Source organism: Sparus aurata, chromosome 14 (genome assembly GCF_900880675.1).
Source record: "Sparus aurata chromosome 14, fSpaAur1.1, whole genome shotgun sequence".
NCBI classification, from domain to species: domain Eukaryota; kingdom Metazoa; phylum Chordata; class Actinopteri; order Spariformes; family Sparidae; genus Sparus; species Sparus aurata.
Window position 1 is genome coordinate 5521043 of NC_044200.1, and position 19147 is coordinate 5540189.

Sequence of the window (19147 nt, forward strand, 5' to 3'; positions counted from 1 at the left end):
TCAGGAAGACGAACTGATACAAAACAATCTAAAAAAATAAATAAATTAAGGCAAGGATTTGTGGGTTTTTTTCAAGACGTGGCAATAAATTCGATGTGTTAAAAGCTCTCGTGTCGGAGCTCAGGACGACAGCGGAAAAACACGAAACCGACCCAAACGTTCTGCAGCGTCTACGGACCAATTATTTAAGGCAATGGCTGGTCGGCTTCACAACTGACACAATGAACGCTAGACTACCGGGGCATCTCATTTAGGCAAAAGTTATAAATTACTACTGTTTACCAAACCTTTAGCACATTTTATTACACCAACATTTGGGCTACTTTTATACACAGCAAAGGAAATGACTGCGACCTCAACTGTGCAATGGTTATGTGTAACAGACAGGGACGTACGATGTAAAAATGATCACACATACTAAGGTTAAAGACTGATGGAACTCTGGTGCTGTTGCAGCCTTAACCACATGGATAAACTGTTGGCTATAAATAGACATCAGCACAAATTAAAAGCTATTTTTACATTTTTTTTAAAAAACCAGCACCTAAATCCACTGAAATTTAGAGTTTGAGCACGCCATTTAGTGGCCTGATGTGTGTTACCCAACAACAGACATCATGGAAACAACCTGAAAGACCATGACACAGTGACCTGTCAAACACATATCAGAATTTCCTCAACGAAAAACAGATCGAAGTGCAAGTTGTAACTGATCCATTTTCTACAATATTGGCATCCGACAAACATAAAAACATGCAAAATAATGCAGTGATCTCGTAAAGTAAAAGGTACAAAAATGTAATGTGCGTTAATGATTGTCATTATCCTACTGAATGAATAAATTAAAACATCATGCAGTCACATTGTGCAGAAGAACGTGAAAAACATGCAGCTATGTTTTCGATGTACAAACACCACGCCGCAAGTGCCCGAATTCACATGTGTGCAGTGCACATACAGTAATAATATTCTGCAGTCTGAGTGGGCTCGTCACGTCCAGCAGCATTAGTGTCAATCCCTTTATGATAGAAAATAACAATAATTAGTATATATTAATAAAATAGGAAAGAAACATCATGGTAAGACTTGGATTTTATCACGAGATCACCCGTCTCACCATTTCCTCACGCCGACCAGTGGAAGAGGGTGGCAGTGCAGGACGGTGCGGGGTTAACATGCATCAATGAAAGCACTTTATCTAGACTAACAGACGGAGAGGCTGAGTCATTAGAAACACCCGGCGTCCTGTGACGTTTATCAAAGTGGAAAATTGACATCAAAAGACCTTCTTCGTCGCAGAAGTTTTGAACTTGTCAGAGCTGGGAGAAAACACAGGTGGAACTGATGACGTTAACTTGGTTAATTAAACGGGTTTAGTTCCATTTAAGTGTCCCAGGAAGTCGTGTCTGTGAGCAAGCATGCAGGACACAGAGAGCCATGAGCTGCAACACTTGAATGGTTGTGTTTAACAAGTTGTCCACCATAACAATGGAACGATAAAGCCACAGGTGACGACGACTGTCGCCGCCTCCTCCTCTGATGTAGATCATACTCCTGAAATGTTTGGATTCCCCGTTCAGGCAGGTGCAAACCTAGACTGATGACGAGCTAGTAAACAAAAACGTGTTTAGAAATTTTCATTTCAATGGTGATAGTGTTAAAAAGAATGATGGCGACAGGAAAGTGAAGGACATTAGGGCTCTATTGTCAAGTACGCTCAAAGACTTAAACCTGCAGCTCTATGGTATGTTGGAATTTCCCCCACCCCTGACTTCTGAGTGGTTTTCCATTCCTTTTGTATTTCTGTGCACATAGTGCAAAAGTGAACATAGCAATGAGATGAGAGTAACACGCAGATGAGGCATTCCAAAGCGCATATCTTTTAATTACTTTTACTTTAGGGAGGTTCTGCTGCTGTCCTTCGTGCTCATGTCATCCTCCTCAGTCCTTGGCATTGCATCTATTTTGGAACGTAGCCAATGAGCTGTTATTTGTCTGTGCTCTCTGAAGCTCTGTGAATGTGATGGATCTTAATCTTAATTAACGTGTTGTTTTTTTTGGGTGGAGTTGGGGCCAAGACCGCAATAAAAGTTTGACGTCTGTGGAGCTGGGAGTGCAGAAAAACATTCCCAATGCTTAAAAACACAATGTGTGGCAGAAGCATCCCCCACATTGTAACTGGAAGTTAATCACCAGAAGACAGCTGTTCGTCCCTCTAGTAGATGGAGAATCTGACAGGCAACTGAAGTGCTCGTGCTCTTTAGTGAGACACTTAATGTTTTTTTCCTTTTCATTCATTTGTTATAATTTGTTACCCAACTGCATGTCACCGCGAATGCAAATGTAGCTTTGAAAGGAGCATTGTCTAACCTTTGCTGGAGAGTTTTTTAATCCCTCATATTTGCTGCTCGCGGAGTCCATGTTTTTGCCTTGTAATTGGCACAGCTGTTTAAATGGTATGAGATGAGTAACGCTGTCGACTGAGAGGACCAACACTTTGAACAATGACAGCAGGTGCACGTGGATATTTACGCCCTCGCTGACCTCGAGCAACACCACGAAACGGTTTGTCTCGTCTTTGAGAGCAACGGCAAAATAGAGCCCCATGTGTTCACCGTCTCTTTCCTTACGTGGTTATAGGTTTCTTATGAATGCAATATATGTTTTCGATAAATATGTAGACAAGCCTTTTGGAATGAAAGCCTTTCACACAATAAATATTCAGAATAATCTGTCACATTTCTGTACAGTACAGAAGTCCTGCGGAGAGTTTATTCGGGCCTGTTGCGTCGCCTGAGGCCTGACGCGGGCTGCTCCGCTCCAACCTCCTCAATGTTTGTCTCGCAAGACTCCTCTGATGAAGGCGTGAGCTCAGAGTCCTCCAATCCTTCCTCCTCCTCCTCCTCCTCCTCCTCCTCCTCCTCCTCTTTGTTGTCGTCGTCCTCCTCCGCGTTCTCTCCCTCCTCTGCCTCCCCATCAGATTCCTCTGGTTGGAGCTCCTTCATCTCTTCGCCTTCTGTTGCAGCTTCATCTTTAGCTTCTGAACGCTTCTGATAGACTCTCTCAGACGCCTCTGCCTCTGCTCCTGCTGAGCTCTGTTTTTCCACCAAAGAAGCTTCCAGCGCAGACGTGTCATTGGCTCCAAGTGACTCGATGAGGTCGTCCAGATTTCGCCCACAGGATGCCTCTGATGGTCGGAAAGCAAGTGATACTGACTGTTAATCAATAGTAAAAAACAACACGTTTAAATTCTCGACTTAAAGTCATATTTACATGCAGTGACTAGGCACGCTCAAAGAAAAGCTAGACACAAAGGGACAGTTGCTAATAGCCAGGTGAAAACTCTGAATAAGTAATAAGTAAGTGATTTAACAGCTCATATAATACATTAAGTAACACATTAATCTATCATGAGCAACATTGTTCTCAATTACTTTTTTTCCCCCAAGTTAAGTTACGTCAATACAACTAAACACTTCCTGCAGATTCCCGGAACAGAAGGAGTTCTGCACTTTGAACTGCTCGACAGCTTCAAACGTGATGCATTAAATGTGCAGGAAGTGTTCAGTTAATCTGAGCGAACAGTTCACCCAAACATGAAAAGTGAGTCATTAAGTCAGGGGAAGTTATTTGGAGTCCAAACATCTCTGGAGATCTCACAGCAGTAAAAACAGCGTTGCAGTATTCTCGTAAATAACCGAAGCAGAATGGGGACTTGTGAGAAAACACCAGACTCTGCAGGTGCTCGACAAGAAACCGAACACTCATCACCATTTTCACTGACTCAGAAATCAGATTTCCTGTGCCAAGACGATCTTATCAAATGTACAAATGCTTGCCTGGTGTGACTTTCAGTAAGCTTATGTTGACTGCACATCTGTGAACACGTCAAAGACGAATTTCCACTGCTTTTTGCAGGGGACAATAAAGTTTTTTTCTGATTCTGATTCTGATTCTGAAGCTTTGTAGTCATTTAGTGTTTTTTTTTTGTTGTGTATTGCCAGAAACGTTTTGTGGACTACAAAACTTAAAATGACTGAATTGTTTTCCTTTTTGGGTGACCTTTTCCTTTAATAGCGATTGAAAAATCATAAAAATTAAGAGTCAATCAATGGTGAAATAAAACAGAATTCTTGTTATATAGGAGAAATTCATGGGAGTATGACATGACTGTTACTGTACTGATGAAATCAGTTCAGTGGAACAAATAAGGGTTTAAGCATGGGGGAAATGTGGAGTTTGGATAAAGCAGAATAAACAGCAAAAATATTAGGGATGTCCCGATCAGGTTTTTTTTTACCCCAATCCCGATCCGAGTCCTTCATTATTTAGTATCTGCCGATAGTGAGTCCTGATCCGATACTCAGCGTTAACCAATATTTTCCTAGATAATACAGCTGCATTAAGAAAAAAGTACCTGCATCTAAGCTGTTCCTTAGGTTTTTTTATTTTGTTGAAACAAAGTATATACTTTCATACGGCTCTTTCTTATTCTGCATATGCTATTACAACATTGGCCTCCACCTTCCTTGTGTTAGCAGGTGAGTGTGTGACGCTGCACTGTGACAGCAGACCCTCGTGTTCAGCAGCTGAAGTGTGTGTGAGACACAGCTCACGCTTGGTATCTCCATATCATCCACTGCTTTTTTCATATTTTTTACGTAGTCACATAAAATGACGTGGACACGTTGCCTGTCTATTTCAAACGTGTTCAGCATCTCCTCGATTGCCTGTTTTACATGCTCTGCTGTATGAGAACCACGAAACCAGTGCGCATATACCGGCACGTTGTAACTCGAAGGTGGAGTCAATGTAATGCAGAGGTGGTAGGGCATACTGGAGATTCAAAAACTCCAGGTGTCGAAGAAAACCCTGATCCTCTCCCACGGAGATGAGCTGGTTTTCCAGAGCGATTAATTTGATGACCCTCTCTGTAATATTTGTGGACATGTCGCTGAGGATATTCCTCTTAACTTTTGAAAGTATCCGTGACTGTTTGCTGCTTCGGGGTCCTTGCCTGTACTCTCGAGTGAACACGTTGTATTCTTTGAGTGTTTGTTTTGTATATGCTGTATCAAATGAGTAGTGCAAACGACTGTGTAGCAGATGTCACATGTTGCCGTTGGACTGCTTTCGCTTTCTAATTTAGGTTTCACACACTGCAGACACTTTATTCACAGGTTTGCCAGAGTAACGCTACGCGCGTGTCTGCATTCTCTCACAAATTGTGCTCTGACGTTTAAAAAAAATAAATAAAATCGGGCTTGGGTCGTTCAAAATTGCCGATTCTGATCAGCGGAAAAATGCCCAGATCGGCTCGATCTCAATCCTACAGATCGGATCGGGACATCCCATCAAAATTATACTTTCATATATACTCGTAAAATCAGGAAAATCTAGAGTGAAAACTTGTCTCGAATACAACCACTTTAAAACAAAGGTGTGCCTCACTCTCACCTCAGATCAATAAAGGCCACTATTTGAAAAAAAATGACAGTATTTGATTCAGCTGAGCTGAACTGTATCGAAAAGGAACATTTGTATCCTCCACGAGCAGTTGTTGCAAAGGAGTCGGCAGGTTTTCATTGAGGCCACACACTTCGGTGGCAGTTTTGCTCGTCTTTGGTTGAAGGTGTGACAGTAAAATCAGTAGCTGTGGTGGTTTGGTCGCAATGAAAACCTGCAGATTCTGAAAGGAAAACACAGAGAGGCACCACAGCGTATATATCATCATAGGAACTAACTAAATTAACTAAATAGCTGCACAGAATTCGGAAACAACGGGAACAAGAGTTACCATCACATAGTTTTATACACCACTCAGAACTACATGCAGGAAAAGCAAAGTGTGGGTTCAACCACATTCCTACGTGCAAATCAGATGCAAAAACCCCTTTCTAGAGATGTGTCTTATATTTCAAACTGTGGTTTATCACAACACAACATGACATGACACGGCATGGCACGCCACCCTGATTCCAACCACCAAAGTTTGTAAGCTGTGATTAAAAACTGAGGCATGGCTGACTGATTAGTACCTCACTTGATATCGCCATTTTGGATTTTTATTGGGAACATGTGTTACCAAACGCCCACGCGGTTACTACAGATCTGTGATGCCTGAGCTTATTGAGTCTGACTAGATCACTGACGGGCAACAGTGGGAATAGTAATTCCTAAAATCAGATTTGAGAGAGTCGATCGGCCCACCGTTGATGTTGAGAGGCGGACAGTCCATTCCTCTCTTCTTCATCAGGTACCGGATGGTCTGGAGTTGGGACATGATCTCGTTCTTCTGCTCCTGGGCCACCGACTTCACACTGAAGAGAGAAGAGAGGTGGAAACTACATGAGGATGAAAACCGATTCATCTCAGAGGAGCTACTCTGAGTATGTAGCAAGAACACTGCCTTTAACTGGAGGAGAGAGAAATTGTGATTGCTAGTCAGTAGCTGAGAGAGTACGCCAGTTATCTTAGCACACCACATACTAGTTAGCTTGGCAGGCTAATTAGTTACTTTGTTGCTTGACAAGATGAGCCAGCTGAGGGTGATTATATGGTTGTTGCTTGGTGGGTTAAGCAGCACATTGCCGGTGATGGCTACATGCTAGCTAACCTGACATGATGTTAGCCGGTTGTGGCAGGTTAGCTACTAGCTGGTGATTCTGTAGGCTACTGGGAAGATGCCCATCTGATGACCCTCTTAGGCCTAGTCCACATGTAGACAGGTATGTTCAGTCTGTATTATCGTATCCAGATATCTCAGTTTCTGCCCATCATGACAAAAAGATCAAGGAGCTGAATTCATAAAGTTTGTCATACTAGAGGGGATGTTATTAAGTTGCTATTGGTAAGACTGCCATGAGGGTTCAACTTTAAACATTATTTCATCAACAGGCGGTTTCATCTCGTTAGACAGGTTTAGGGAAGAATTGTCATAACTAATGTCTAACCCTTAGAAATGACTCGTGAAAGGAAAGGTTTGACATTTGGAAAATACACTTAATTGCTTTCTTGCTAAGTATCAAAAACTTTAACTAACTTCTCATAAAAGTACATGCTGAAATCCAAACAAAGTCATTTGGTATCACCATCATTTATAAATGGTTAGGGCTGGGTATTGTTAAGAACCTCACGATTCGATTTCGACTCTTTAGGTCGCAATTCAATTCAATATCGATTCGATTCAATATTGACTTAAATGCTTCGATATCGATCCAGTAATAAGTAGTAATAAACAAATAATTCATTAGAGTACCTGTTGATAATTTTTTTTAATAAAAAAAAGTCATCTTAAATTATAAATCTTTCCTCTAGGAAGTTCTAGTTTGAATTGAAATGTAAACAAAGGTACTCGATGGGTTTAGTTATAAAATAGTGCAACCATAGTTAAGCTGAGAAAGTGCCATTGTTTCTGGGACTGCATGGTACATTTTTGTCTGACATAAACTATAAACTACTAGACACGAGGGGGTAAACGTTGACACTGAACCCCTCTCTCTCCGGAGGAGAGTGCTACTCGCGGGCGCAGGTAGCCAGGGTGAGACCGGCTGCTCTGGGAGTTTACAGTCTCTCGTAAGAGCGGTGCGTCAGACATCGGCTACCCGCCTCAGCAGCTCCGACGGTGTGTTTCCGCAGCGCATCACCCTCCGACCCTCGAGCGAGGTCGCGGGCGAGACGCTTCCAGCTGCTGGAGGCGGGGACCGAGAGGTCCGGCGAGGGACAGCAGGTGGTCGCTTGCCTGAATCGATTCAGAGGGTTAAATGAATCGATATTGAATTGGGAAAAAATATATTGCAATGCACTGATGAATCGATATTTTTACCCACCCCTATAAATGGTACATTTAAAAGTTAATTCAACTTTAGTCAGTAGTTTTATTCAACTGTTAACAAACAATAAAATTAAATATAATATGAAACATAAATTAACCATTAACAAAGTATTACAAACAGCAGGTGCAACTTTACAAAGAAGAACTGCTTAATAAATGGTTTAGAAAGCATTTCATTGTTTGTTAACACAGAAATATCTTTTAATTAAGTCTAACTACACATCTTCATTTATTAAATGATGGTTATAGCAAAGTGTTACTTGTTGTCTTTTTGTAAGATTTTCTTTATTCTTAAATTAAAATTAAATGTCTGCCAGCTCTGATCAAAAACGAAATAAAGTCTATAGTATTTCTGTGCAATTAAAAAAAAAAAAAGATCTGTTCTTTCAACATGCTCATTCCATCTTCTACACTTACTCTCTCAGCATATATTTACCATCTAAAACACTGAAAATGCTCCAAAATAGTATATCTGAAATTAAAATAAATCAAAGATAATCTGTCCTGACCTTATTTACACTGCAGCCTTGCTAAAAGAAAAGCGACAGAGATAGTGATGAGCAGTGATGTGAGGATCATGTTGCAGAACCACAAGTGTATGAACAAGGCGTGGTGCACTCGCCTGGAGAGCAAACTGTGTGCAAACTGAAAATGATGTCAACTCACCAGTTAGTGAGCGGGTCCAGCTGGGTGAGGATGGAATTGAGCATCCTCTCCGTCTGCGCTAGCCTTTGTTCGAGCTCGTTCAGCTGGTTCTCTGTGCAAATACATACACACAAGAGGAATAAAAACACCATATGTGAATTACTCACAGAAACCAAATACATTTGCATAGCGTGGGACTACGTGGCACCATATGTTTGACCAAAGAAAATACACATATGCAAACAGAAACCCATTCACACGCGATACACACCTGCCTCCACTGATTTCTTGGCTCCTTTTGTAAATTTCTCCTTTTGCGCCTGGTCATCTGCAGACTTGATCTGCGAGTCAAAAAAAGAACAGAATCCACTCAGATGGTGCACATACTGGTCGATTCAAAGTTCAGATTTATTTTGCGTACCTTCAGGAACTTGTATGCCGCAAACACGCCGACGCCGATGGCGTAGAGGGGCATCAGCGTGAACACGTAGCCCTTGTTGTTGTTGGTTTTGTACTTGTCGCTCTTCAGCTCTTGCTCCATCAGCTTCTTCATCTGCTGCATGTTCTCGGGGGTCTGGGGTGAACCGGGGGCATTCGCGTTGATGGGCTGGCCTCTCACTGCGCCCGGGCCCGTACTTGCTGCTTCAGAGACAACATGATGAGCACCAAAAGGGGGAGAGATTTTGAGAGTACTGTGAGGAAAGAGGCTGGTTATCTGGAAATGATGTAACTTTATGTGGAAAAGTGGCATTTGGTGTAATTTGGGTCCTCACTTTCTGAGTGCAACTCCACTGTCATACGCCATTTTCAAACAGTGATCTGCAATGGCACCGCAACCAAGGCTCACCTGTACACCGCCTTAGTAGCAGAGCTGCTCATTGAGATCAGTGGGGTTTATTTTACTGGTTTCCAACTATAAATCTAAACATTTCTCCGGAAACTGAGAACACTGCTTCGTGGGTTGAAGTGTGGGACACTTAAGTTTTATTTGAAGAGTGAAGGATTTCACTGGTAGACTGAACCATTGGACCGTCATGCCCTTGTCGCACGATGCCGGTTTACTTGAAAACCTGAAGTAAACATGAATGCAACGCTGTGACCATACCCTCTCGCTGAAGTTAAATAGAGCAGAAACAAGCGATGGGGGTTGGATGCCTCTCGTCGGAGGCTTTCTGGACGATTTAACGCGAGGGATCGGCGACGGTGTGCTGGTGATAGAAATCACTCCGATCGGCTGTTCAGGCCAAACGCCGCAACTCACACCAAAGCAATCTAGATGGATATGTAGCACTACAGGTAGGAGGGAATATATGCAGTTGGATTTTTGGGTGAGCTGTCCCTTTAAACGTGAGCTAGCCACAATGGCTTCCTGCTGACCCAAACAACTACAACCCTTCTGACATGTATGTTTGACATCAGGCAGCAGATGAGCCGCAGCTGCTGGGCCGCACACTCACGTCCACACACACCCATCTCATCAGATCTGAATGACTGTATTCATTTACTGTCCATCAACACTTCACTGCATGCAGTAGCTCGTGTTTCACAGCGGACTGCACCTTTAATAGATTGACTTTTTTTTCGACTTCAACGGCGCTGAACATTAGCGCACAATCACACGCTGAGATCCGGTCGCTGTGCCGCAAATCCTTTTCTGTCCAGACCGTCAAGTGTGTGTAGACTTCTAGCAGTAGGAATCCTTGTTTACATGCTAGCTGCACGTAGAGTGGACGGAGGGCGTAATGAAGCGCGCAGTAGCCATGTTAGCCCCAACTGTGTGACATGTTTCCCTCTGCGACGGCGGTGAATGTCCTACCTTTCCTGCTGTAGCGGGAGTCGAATCTACTTTCCTTCACTCCGGTCCCGCCGCCGACGCCGAACAACCTGGGCAGGACGACGAACGTGAATAGCACGGCCGTGAAAGCCAGGGCGACCTGTTGTGATGTTGACAGAACCATTATCCTCGTCGTGGACCCGACACACCGGCTGAGGGGGAGCGGAGGCGGCCGCTGAGGGACGTGGGTGAAGAGAATGTCACACAGTGGGGAGACGACACCCTGCCACGCTCATTTACAGCGAAACACTGAGGTTTGAAACCCAAAACCAGGCCAGTACGTTCCAAACAGCTGTGCTCTGCTCCGCGCAGCTGCAGTGACATGGACAGGACATCCGGGAACGAGGTTTTCAGAATAAAAACGTCGACTGGAACAACACTTCCGGCTTTCACTTAAAAAAAAAAGGAAACTCCTTTGACCACTGCATGTACTTTTTATTTATTTAGTTATTTTTAAAAAAGATTGGAGCTCTAAATGAATATTATGTTATATAATTATGAATAAGAAAATGTTAAAAGAACTTAAATAAGTGTGTGGAAATACACCGGGGGGGGGTTGACCGGGTGATGGAAAATAATACAGAAAATTAAATATTGTAAATAAGGAACTTCAAATATAAAGAACAAATTAATAAAAACAAATTTAAATACATTTAAAGCAGATGCATACATTTTATGTCGTATATTGGTTGGAGGTGCACTAAATATATGTATAAATATTTTTTCTCTCTTAATTTTCATGATTAACTTAATAAACAAACTGACCTGAAAAGGACAACACAATTTCATGGAGTTTTACATATTTTCCTCTTAGATCAGCATGTATATTCATTTATGTAAAATACAAAAACTTCTGAGTTTGTATTCTTACCTTATTAATGTTGTAAACATCTCCAAAACTACACTGTGTCCCTTTAATGCCTTTTATTTTATTTCTGAATGTTGGTTTGTTGCATTTAATGGCATTTCAATATATTTATTGAGTAATTTGTATTTTTTATTATTTTTGGCTGATGCTGAACTATACAAAAGGCAATTGTTTAGCAAAAAACAATGTGCAATGCTTGGAAATATGTTCCTCCCCCCCAAAAACAAAGCCACTTCATTTCCAACAAAATGTAACATGTAACCATTGCAAGAGGTTTTAAACTGAAGTGTGACCAAATGAAGCAACAGCCCATGTAAGATGAGGGTCCTCAAAACAGCAGTAGTTAAAAGGCATTGAAAGGTGGCCTTGAAATAATAACTAACCCTACCCCAAAACTGCTCCTGATGTGCTGGTCGACACCTTGCATGACAGCCACCGCTATCAGTTTATAAATGCATGTATGAATTACTGTTAATCACTTTGGACAAAAGTGTCCGCTAAATGTCCTAAATGTAAATGAAAAGGTGTACAAAGGTCATGAGAATTTGTTTGTGAGAGGGAAGAGGAACATACACTGAACTGCTGAGGTGTTGTGTGCTCCCCACCCACCACATCCTGTGAGGCGGGTTTCCTGCTGGTGTATTACCACTATCATGCTGTTTGGAGATATTTCAGCATGTGGCGGCCGTTGATGAAGCCATTCGTAACGTCTTCACTGCAAGAGATGGTGAGTTAATATCCCACGTGTCCTTTAATAGACCATGTGGAAGTCAAACTAATGGGAACACTGAGGTAAAAGCATTTCCCAATGTATGAGAAAACATGATGCTTGTGTGGTTTCATGCATTAAGTCATTAAGGGGTTAGACTTTGTGGTTTTGTTGTCTTTCGAGCAGGGCACTTCTGTATCTGCTCTGTTTCTCTGTGTGCTGACTCACAAGTCCATAGAAATCAATCCTATGCTGTTAGTGTTACCCACGAACATTGAGCAAAACACTTAATTGCTTCCTCGCTTAGCGATAGATGAGAAGATCTGCACCACCCTCAAAATAATCTATCAAATGTGAAGCTACAGTACAGCCATTAGATGGTAGCAGATTGAAAGTATAGAAGTAGGGAGGAATCAGCTCATCATGCTACAGTATGTCCAGGGGTAAAGAAAGAAAGCATCATGAGTGCATTTTCCTTTTTTGGTGAACTGTCCCATCATTGGCTGGGATGAAATGTAATATAACTCAGGGTGTTCTCCCGATGATTTCTCTTCTTCTTCACTGTTTTTCCTGTCACATGGCAGAGGAAGTTCAACCAGGGGCGAGCCCATTTTTTTGAACAGAAGTGTGAGACCGATAAAAGAGATGGCATCAGTTTTCTGCTGAAACATAGGGCTGGCAACAACCTCAGTGCTGAGAACAAGATGACAGAATGCAGAGTTCAGAAACAACTAAAAGGTCGGACGCTTTTGTAAAACACATTATCAGATTATTAGACAGCAGGTTTAAAACATTTAAATCAAGTATTTGATTTGGTATAGACCGTCAGTGCAAAAGGAATAGCTCTTCAGACAACTGCAAAAAAAAAAAAAAACACAGCACCAGCACCTAAAGACAAGGTAAGTTTCTCTTTCAGTGTTTCACCTAGAGGGGCTCTTCAGGCTGAAGTACATAACAGTACATTTGTTCACAGTAGTGAGCAGGGGAAATGTCTGTCTAGCTTACATATGAGGCGTCTCAAGCTTTAGGAAAATACACTTTTATTGAACACAATAAAAGTGTATTCTTTAAAACAATTATTGATTATAATTTAACACAAAATATATTAACAACCAACCATATACAGTAAATCATAGATAACACAATTACTAGAACAATCCAAAAGGTCTGTGCCTCTGTGAAGTAATTTGAGATTGACAGTTTTCGCGCGTCACAGTGCCCCTCGCGCATGGTAATGCTGCGTTCGAGACAGTAGGAATTTTCCGACCTCCAACTAGAAAAAGTACACTAGAACGTCATTACTTGTGAACTCGGCACAAATCCATCAACCCAAAATGAAAATCCTGAGTCCGTGATCATTGTTGCTTGCTTCATGGTTGACGTCTACCCGGTGCTTGTTAAACTCGTTGTGCTGACATTATCAAGTAAATTCAAAGTTTCTCGTTGCACCTTCTCCAAACCTGCCATCAACGTTACCTCCATTGTGGTGTATGCTGAGAGACGGCACGGCACGGCACGGCATAGCGGTATTTAGCGCGGCGCATCATCTGCATCAACAGGTAACTGTATATCTGGATGAATGTGAGGAAGGAGACCGCTTGCAAAGTTTATTTGACAGAGACAATGATAGTTGCCAAGCTTAATATGCCAATAAAACCATGGATACTGGCAGCCGAAATTGTTATACTAAAGTTACTTAAGAAATAGCGTAACAGGCTTCATAGTCTCTATAGGTGGCCCACTGTGGTTCGTCATTTATTTTCATAAACCGTTTCAAACAGGTGTGTGATTGACCTGGATATGAAGCGTCCATAGCGCAAAATGATGTACCGTTAGTTTCTAAAGAGACAAGACTGAGCCCACTCTCCACCTCTCCTCTCTCCTCGGCGGTCATACTTGAGCATTGGCGGTACGTCCGCCGCTGCTAGATGCATATAAGGGAAACACTTTCTTTCCATGCCATAACAGAGTTTTACATTTGTCAGAGTGGCTCACATATGCTTCCTTGATGGGATCCTTCATCCCTCTAACATGGCTCAGCAGTACTTGTTCCTGCAGCTCACATCCTGTAGCCAAAAAAAAAAAAAGAGCGCAGTTCCTTATTTTTAAACAGCTCATTACCGACTGCGGTGCAATAATTAACGAGGAGTCTGTTGAAATTGTGAGAACATGTTATCTTGTGTTCTCCATCAACATAAATACACCAGGAAAGACTTTCAGATAGTAATACAGTGTTAATAGGATGTGACAAACAGATCTAAACAGAGGTCATGTTAATTAATGCTGTACGAAATGCAATGGTTTGAGCCATGGTTTGCTTTCAAATCACAATGTTCAGCATTGTTACCAGTGTTTGAAACAAAGGCAAGAATGGGGTATGTGCATTTTGATCAACAAAAAAGTGCATATTTTAGAATCATAATTTGTTTTTTGAAGTGCAACATGGAGGGGCCCGCTTGTGACCCAGTTTCACTTTTACTTTTGCGTTTTTTTCTGGAAACAGGGTCGCACATGCTTTTTCTTGGAACTCAAACGGGTCTTAGCTTTCTTGAGAGTAGCGGTTCAGCTGCTTATAGCACTTGTGTGTCCTAAGCTCATTCTGTTTATATTTGACATAGCAACATGCATGCAGCTGAATCCTTGCTAATGAAAAAGAGAGGAACATGAAAAACATAAAGCCTAAATTGATTTATGACACTTTGGAAATATACCCAGCTGTTTTCATTCTAGTACTCTTATTCAGATATTTTTTGATAAATATATAAATGGCCGCCAAAATAGAAAACTGCAAGATACAATGTGTTGTGATGTAAATGAATAAGCCCACTCGCAGATATCCCTCTGCCTAATACACACATACATTACACACACACACACACACACACACATAGTGCAGACCAAAATCTTCAGTTACATCACTGCACTAACTTCTTTGTCATCCTTTTTTTTTGTATGTTTACTGGCAAGTTCAGACTTGCGGTCTAACTGTTCCTCTTTATTAATCTAGGGTATGCAACCACCAGAGTTCCACACAGCCACAGGAATTTTAAGCATCATGCTCATAATTCAGTACTCTGCACCGCAGTGTCTGACAGGCTGTCAGAACAGGACCGGTGCTACACATTTTTGGGCTCTGGGCAAGATTAGGATTTGGTGCCGTCATGATTCCTGATTTTGTGTTGTGTTAAGTTTTGATTTCCATGCCCTCTTGTGTCTTGTCAGTGTCTTCTGTGTTTTTTCCCTGCTTTTCCCTTCTACCTTGTGCATGTTTGTCTCCCTTTGTCTGCCAGCGTTATATCTCCTCTGTGCCTTTCCCCCCTCGTTACCACACCTGGACTCCTCCCTCCTCTCTCTCCTCACCTGTTCCTCGTCTGGTCATTAGTGTCTGTGTATTTAGTCTGTAGCTGTGTCTCAATTCAGGGTCTGCACACTTTGAGTGCGCATTTGAAGTGCGATTACGTCACTATTTAAAGTGTTCTCATAATGCACCCCACAAATGCGCACTCCTTTTACGTGTTTTTCGAGTGTGCACCGCTACTACACTTCGTGGTGTCACATATCCCAAGATTGGTAATTCCTGAAGCTCAAACAGATCTGACAGTCAAACTTTACTCTTCTTGTCACTTTCGAGGACCTGGGCTGCAGAAATAGTGATGTACGAGTAGAGGCGGGAACACCTGGTGACACAACCAGGAAATGCTTTAAAGGGTAGACCGCCCCATTTCACAACAGGCTGACGCGGCCTGCAGGGCGCACCTAAGTACACTCACTTGGTGAGACCGCAAAGGGCGGATCCCTGAAGTGTGCAGACCCTGAATTGAGACACAGCTATTGTCTCTGTCAGTGCCTGTTCCTGTTCCTGTTCCTGTTCCTGTATCTGTCTGTGATTACCCCTAATCCTGCTCCTGCTCCTGCTCCTGTTCCTGCCTCTGCCTGTGTTCCAGTCCCCTCACGATATGTTTTGGTTTTGAGTTTTCCAATTTTGAGTTGAACTTTGATTTTTGATTTGAACTTAAGTTTTTTTTTGTTGTTTTTTTTGTTTGCACTTTGTCTTGTGTTTTTTTTTGTCTTAGTTGCTACTTTGCCTTTTGTTCCCTTCTGTCTTGTGTACCTGGCTCCCTTGGTTTTTTTTGTTGCCATCACCTTTTGTTTTAATAAAAGCTCGCCTTTTGTTTCCCCATATCCTTGCCTCCCGTGAGTAACTGCGTTTGGGTCCACTTCCTATCTCCATAGTTTTCCCCTTTTAACCCCGACGTGACAGGTGCTGCTAAATTGCAGTTTCCTCATCTCTTAAACACCATCGTATGTTGCCACCCGGAATTTATTTTTATTTTTTCCTAATGCTGCAGCTAATATAAAAGTGTATATATATATGGTTCCCATTATGTATAATTCCACATCGAGATGTTATCCCTGTGCACTTTTTTTAAGCTTCTATGTTTCATCATGTTTTTGTAATGCGCTCGAACTGGGTGGCTCATCATTTTTCTGGGGGCAGCCCTGCATGTGCCAGTGTTTTCTTTTCAGATATGGGATTTTTTTTTTTTTTTTTAAAACAAACATTTAATTTATAATTTGTAACTTTTGGATACATTTTCTTCAAGCATATAACCATGATTAAAACCATATAAAAATATATTTATATTATATTTTTTTTTATAAAAGGGACCCACTCAAATGACTGGACAAACTCAATATATTGAAAAAGAAGCAATATCGCTGCTTCCTCAAACGTTCTGATTATTTGCAGGTTTATGTGACAATATGACAATATTTGAGATATGGGTATTAGATTCCTAGACTGTATAATTCCATTGGTGAGCGCTTCTGCTTGGCAAAGAGAATCCATCCGATCCATAGATTGGTGATCCAGAGTTAACGACAATGTTAATATGTGGCTTGTGGAATGTTGGCCCACTCTTCCTCAATAGCTATGGATAGGTTCATTATCAGGTCCAATATTAAGCATTTTTCTGATTATCAGCATCAGTGTACTGATAACATAAACCGATTTAAAAATGGAATTATCTGGCTCTGATGCAGCATCTTCTCACTGTCTGTGGTCACCAATCTGTGATCACTTACATTTTCCAGCCCAAAACGCTGTCTGAATGGTTACACTTCACAAGTTACAGCCTATAAAGACTGAATAATATTAATCGGCAAAGTTACTAAAGCCATCAAATAAATGTAGTGGAATGAAAGTATAAAGCAGCAGAAAAAAGGAAATCCTTGAACAAAAAACTCTCAAAATTGTACTTGAGCACAGTATTTTGACTATGATGCAGAGAGGCTCTCAGGCTTTATATAGTACCTTCAATATTTATTCGCACATGAACTTGAACTCTCGCATCCTCTTTTTGTGTCTTTTTGCTTGGAGAAGTGACCCCTTTTTTAATGTGCATTTAGCACATATTCACAACAAATGATAGATTAACACCTCAGACTTTAATAGCTCATATGTATGTCAGCTAGATTTCCTGCTCTTGTTCAAAATCCACCCAAAGCTGTTGTGCTGCAACGCGTGGGGAAGTGAGTGGGGGAGGTTTCCATTGCGAAGGTCATGTTAGCATTTGGAGAAAAAAGAAAACGCCTTTGTCTGCTGAACTACACGAAGGGCGATGGTTAAGCAAATAACTTAAAAGTGCAAAGCTTTGAAATACGTTCTATCCTGTCCGCAAGAAACATTCAGTTCCTCTCCGCTGTCCAGGGACAAAATGTACCGATTGTAACCATTGCAAGAGGTGTGTGACCAAATGAAGCAACAGCCCATGTAAGATGAAGGTCCTCAAAACAGCCCAACTCAAACCAAGTAAGTCATTGAAAGGTGGCCATGAAATAATAATTGCACATGAATCTATTAATTATTAATGGACCTCAAGGAAATGAAGAAAATATTCGGAGGGAGCAAAGCCTCTAAAAGCCCCGCCATGGTACAACATTTAAGACTGAGCAACCTCTTGAATTCATACTTCCAAAAGATAGGGGGCAGCATATCAACAGAGTAATATGTTGCTAACTGTAGCCGCCATAAACCAGTTAGCCCTGCCTTAAGCAGTCTGGACTGGAGGCTTGGAGTGGTTATTCCAGAAAGGACAGGCCGGAGCTATCTGGTTAGCATAATAACTTCATAAGATATCTCTGCAACACAATACTCCTAAACTCCTAAACAGCAGATGGTTTACAATCATGTTCTATCTCATAACTGCCCCAAGTTTACATTTTGCACATGCACAATTGCACTCTCAGATTTGCATTATTGTAGTATTATTATTATTACTATTATTGTTGCTATGTCTTTACCACACGTGCCTTGCAAAATGACTTTACGTTGTATATTTCCGTTGTATATTTATTTTTACATTGCTGGCATTCTTTGGACAGCAAAGGAAGAATTTCGTTGTACAGAGAAACATGTTTCTTTACTGTGCATATGACAAACGCTTTGAATCTTGAATACGCACTTCTTGGACATGTCGTCAAAACTCCTTTTTCATCACATTCTGATGAAAAGTTTTTGTAAATTTCCAAATGTCTTGAACTCAAAATGTGTACATATTGCACATTTATTAAAATGACCCAAAGATTTCTTTGCGTCTGTCACTGAAAGCAATTCATTCTTCTGATGTTTTAACGATCAACATGGGTGGATCTAAGCTCCCTTATGACACCCATTCTCACTATCTTCAACTGGCACATGTTGAATGTTGGTAGCTAGGGGTGGGCGATACTGCAAATTTTGGTATCGATCCGATACCAAGTAAATACAGGGCCAGTATTGCCGATACTGATACTTTTTACTTGAAAATTCCTGATCAATTTATGATTTTGTACTTTTGCCTGTAATTAGTTGACCATGATTATAATAACGATAAACACAGGACAAAGATTTTAGCCAAACAAGAAAATTATATTTAACAAAATTAAATCTATAGCCTATCTGCATGTAGCCTAAATAGGAATACTAACGTTCCTTCAACAGATACACAAAAAGGTTATTATATTCTTGAGGTAGGTTATATATCTAAATATAAGTATAAAGTTTTGAGTTACAGTTACAGGGAACCTGAGTGAGCGGAGTGAGAGAGGTGAAGAGGAGCGCTGCGCCTTAAGGACTGAGAGAGACGCTGCGCTCACACGAACTCTGTGAAGATATACAAGTGATTTGCTGAATTTATAGAAGAGAAACTACAACAAAAATATCGATCTCATCATGCTAGTATCGATCCGATACCAATACTAACCTTGGTATCGATA

At 41.3% G+C, this 19147-nt stretch overlaps 1 protein-coding gene and 1 long non-coding RNA gene across 3 annotated transcripts; one reads left to right on the forward strand and one right to left on the reverse strand.

Annotated features, from left to right (window-relative positions):
* Positions 1-277: 277 nt before the first annotated feature.
* On the reverse strand, positions 278-10662 carry LOC115595684 (protein FAM9A). Of its 2 annotated transcripts, none has more exons than XM_030440458.1 (6): positions 10296-10662; positions 8901-9118; positions 8751-8820; positions 8501-8591; positions 6211-6320; positions 278-3187 (listed from the first exon to the last, which is right to left on the reverse strand). In XM_030440458.1, the coding sequence occupies exons 1-6, from the start codon at positions 10435-10437 to the stop codon at positions 2772-2774; spliced, it is 1047 nt and encodes a 348-aa protein (XP_030296318.1). In that variant the 5' UTR covers positions 10438-10662; the 3' UTR covers positions 278-2771. The 2 variants fall into 2 exon arrangements, with proteins under 2 accessions (XP_030296318.1, XP_030296317.1); XM_030440457.1 differs by having other exon boundaries at positions 8901-9121.
* Positions 10663-12814: 2152 nt separating this feature from the next.
* Positions 12815-16070, forward strand: LOC115595092 (uncharacterized). Its single transcript, XR_003986638.1, has 2 exons — positions 12815-13449; positions 14898-16070. It is a non-coding gene; the product is annotated as an uncharacterized LOC115595092 (long non-coding RNA).
* The last annotated feature ends 3077 nt before the right edge of the window (positions 16071-19147 follow it).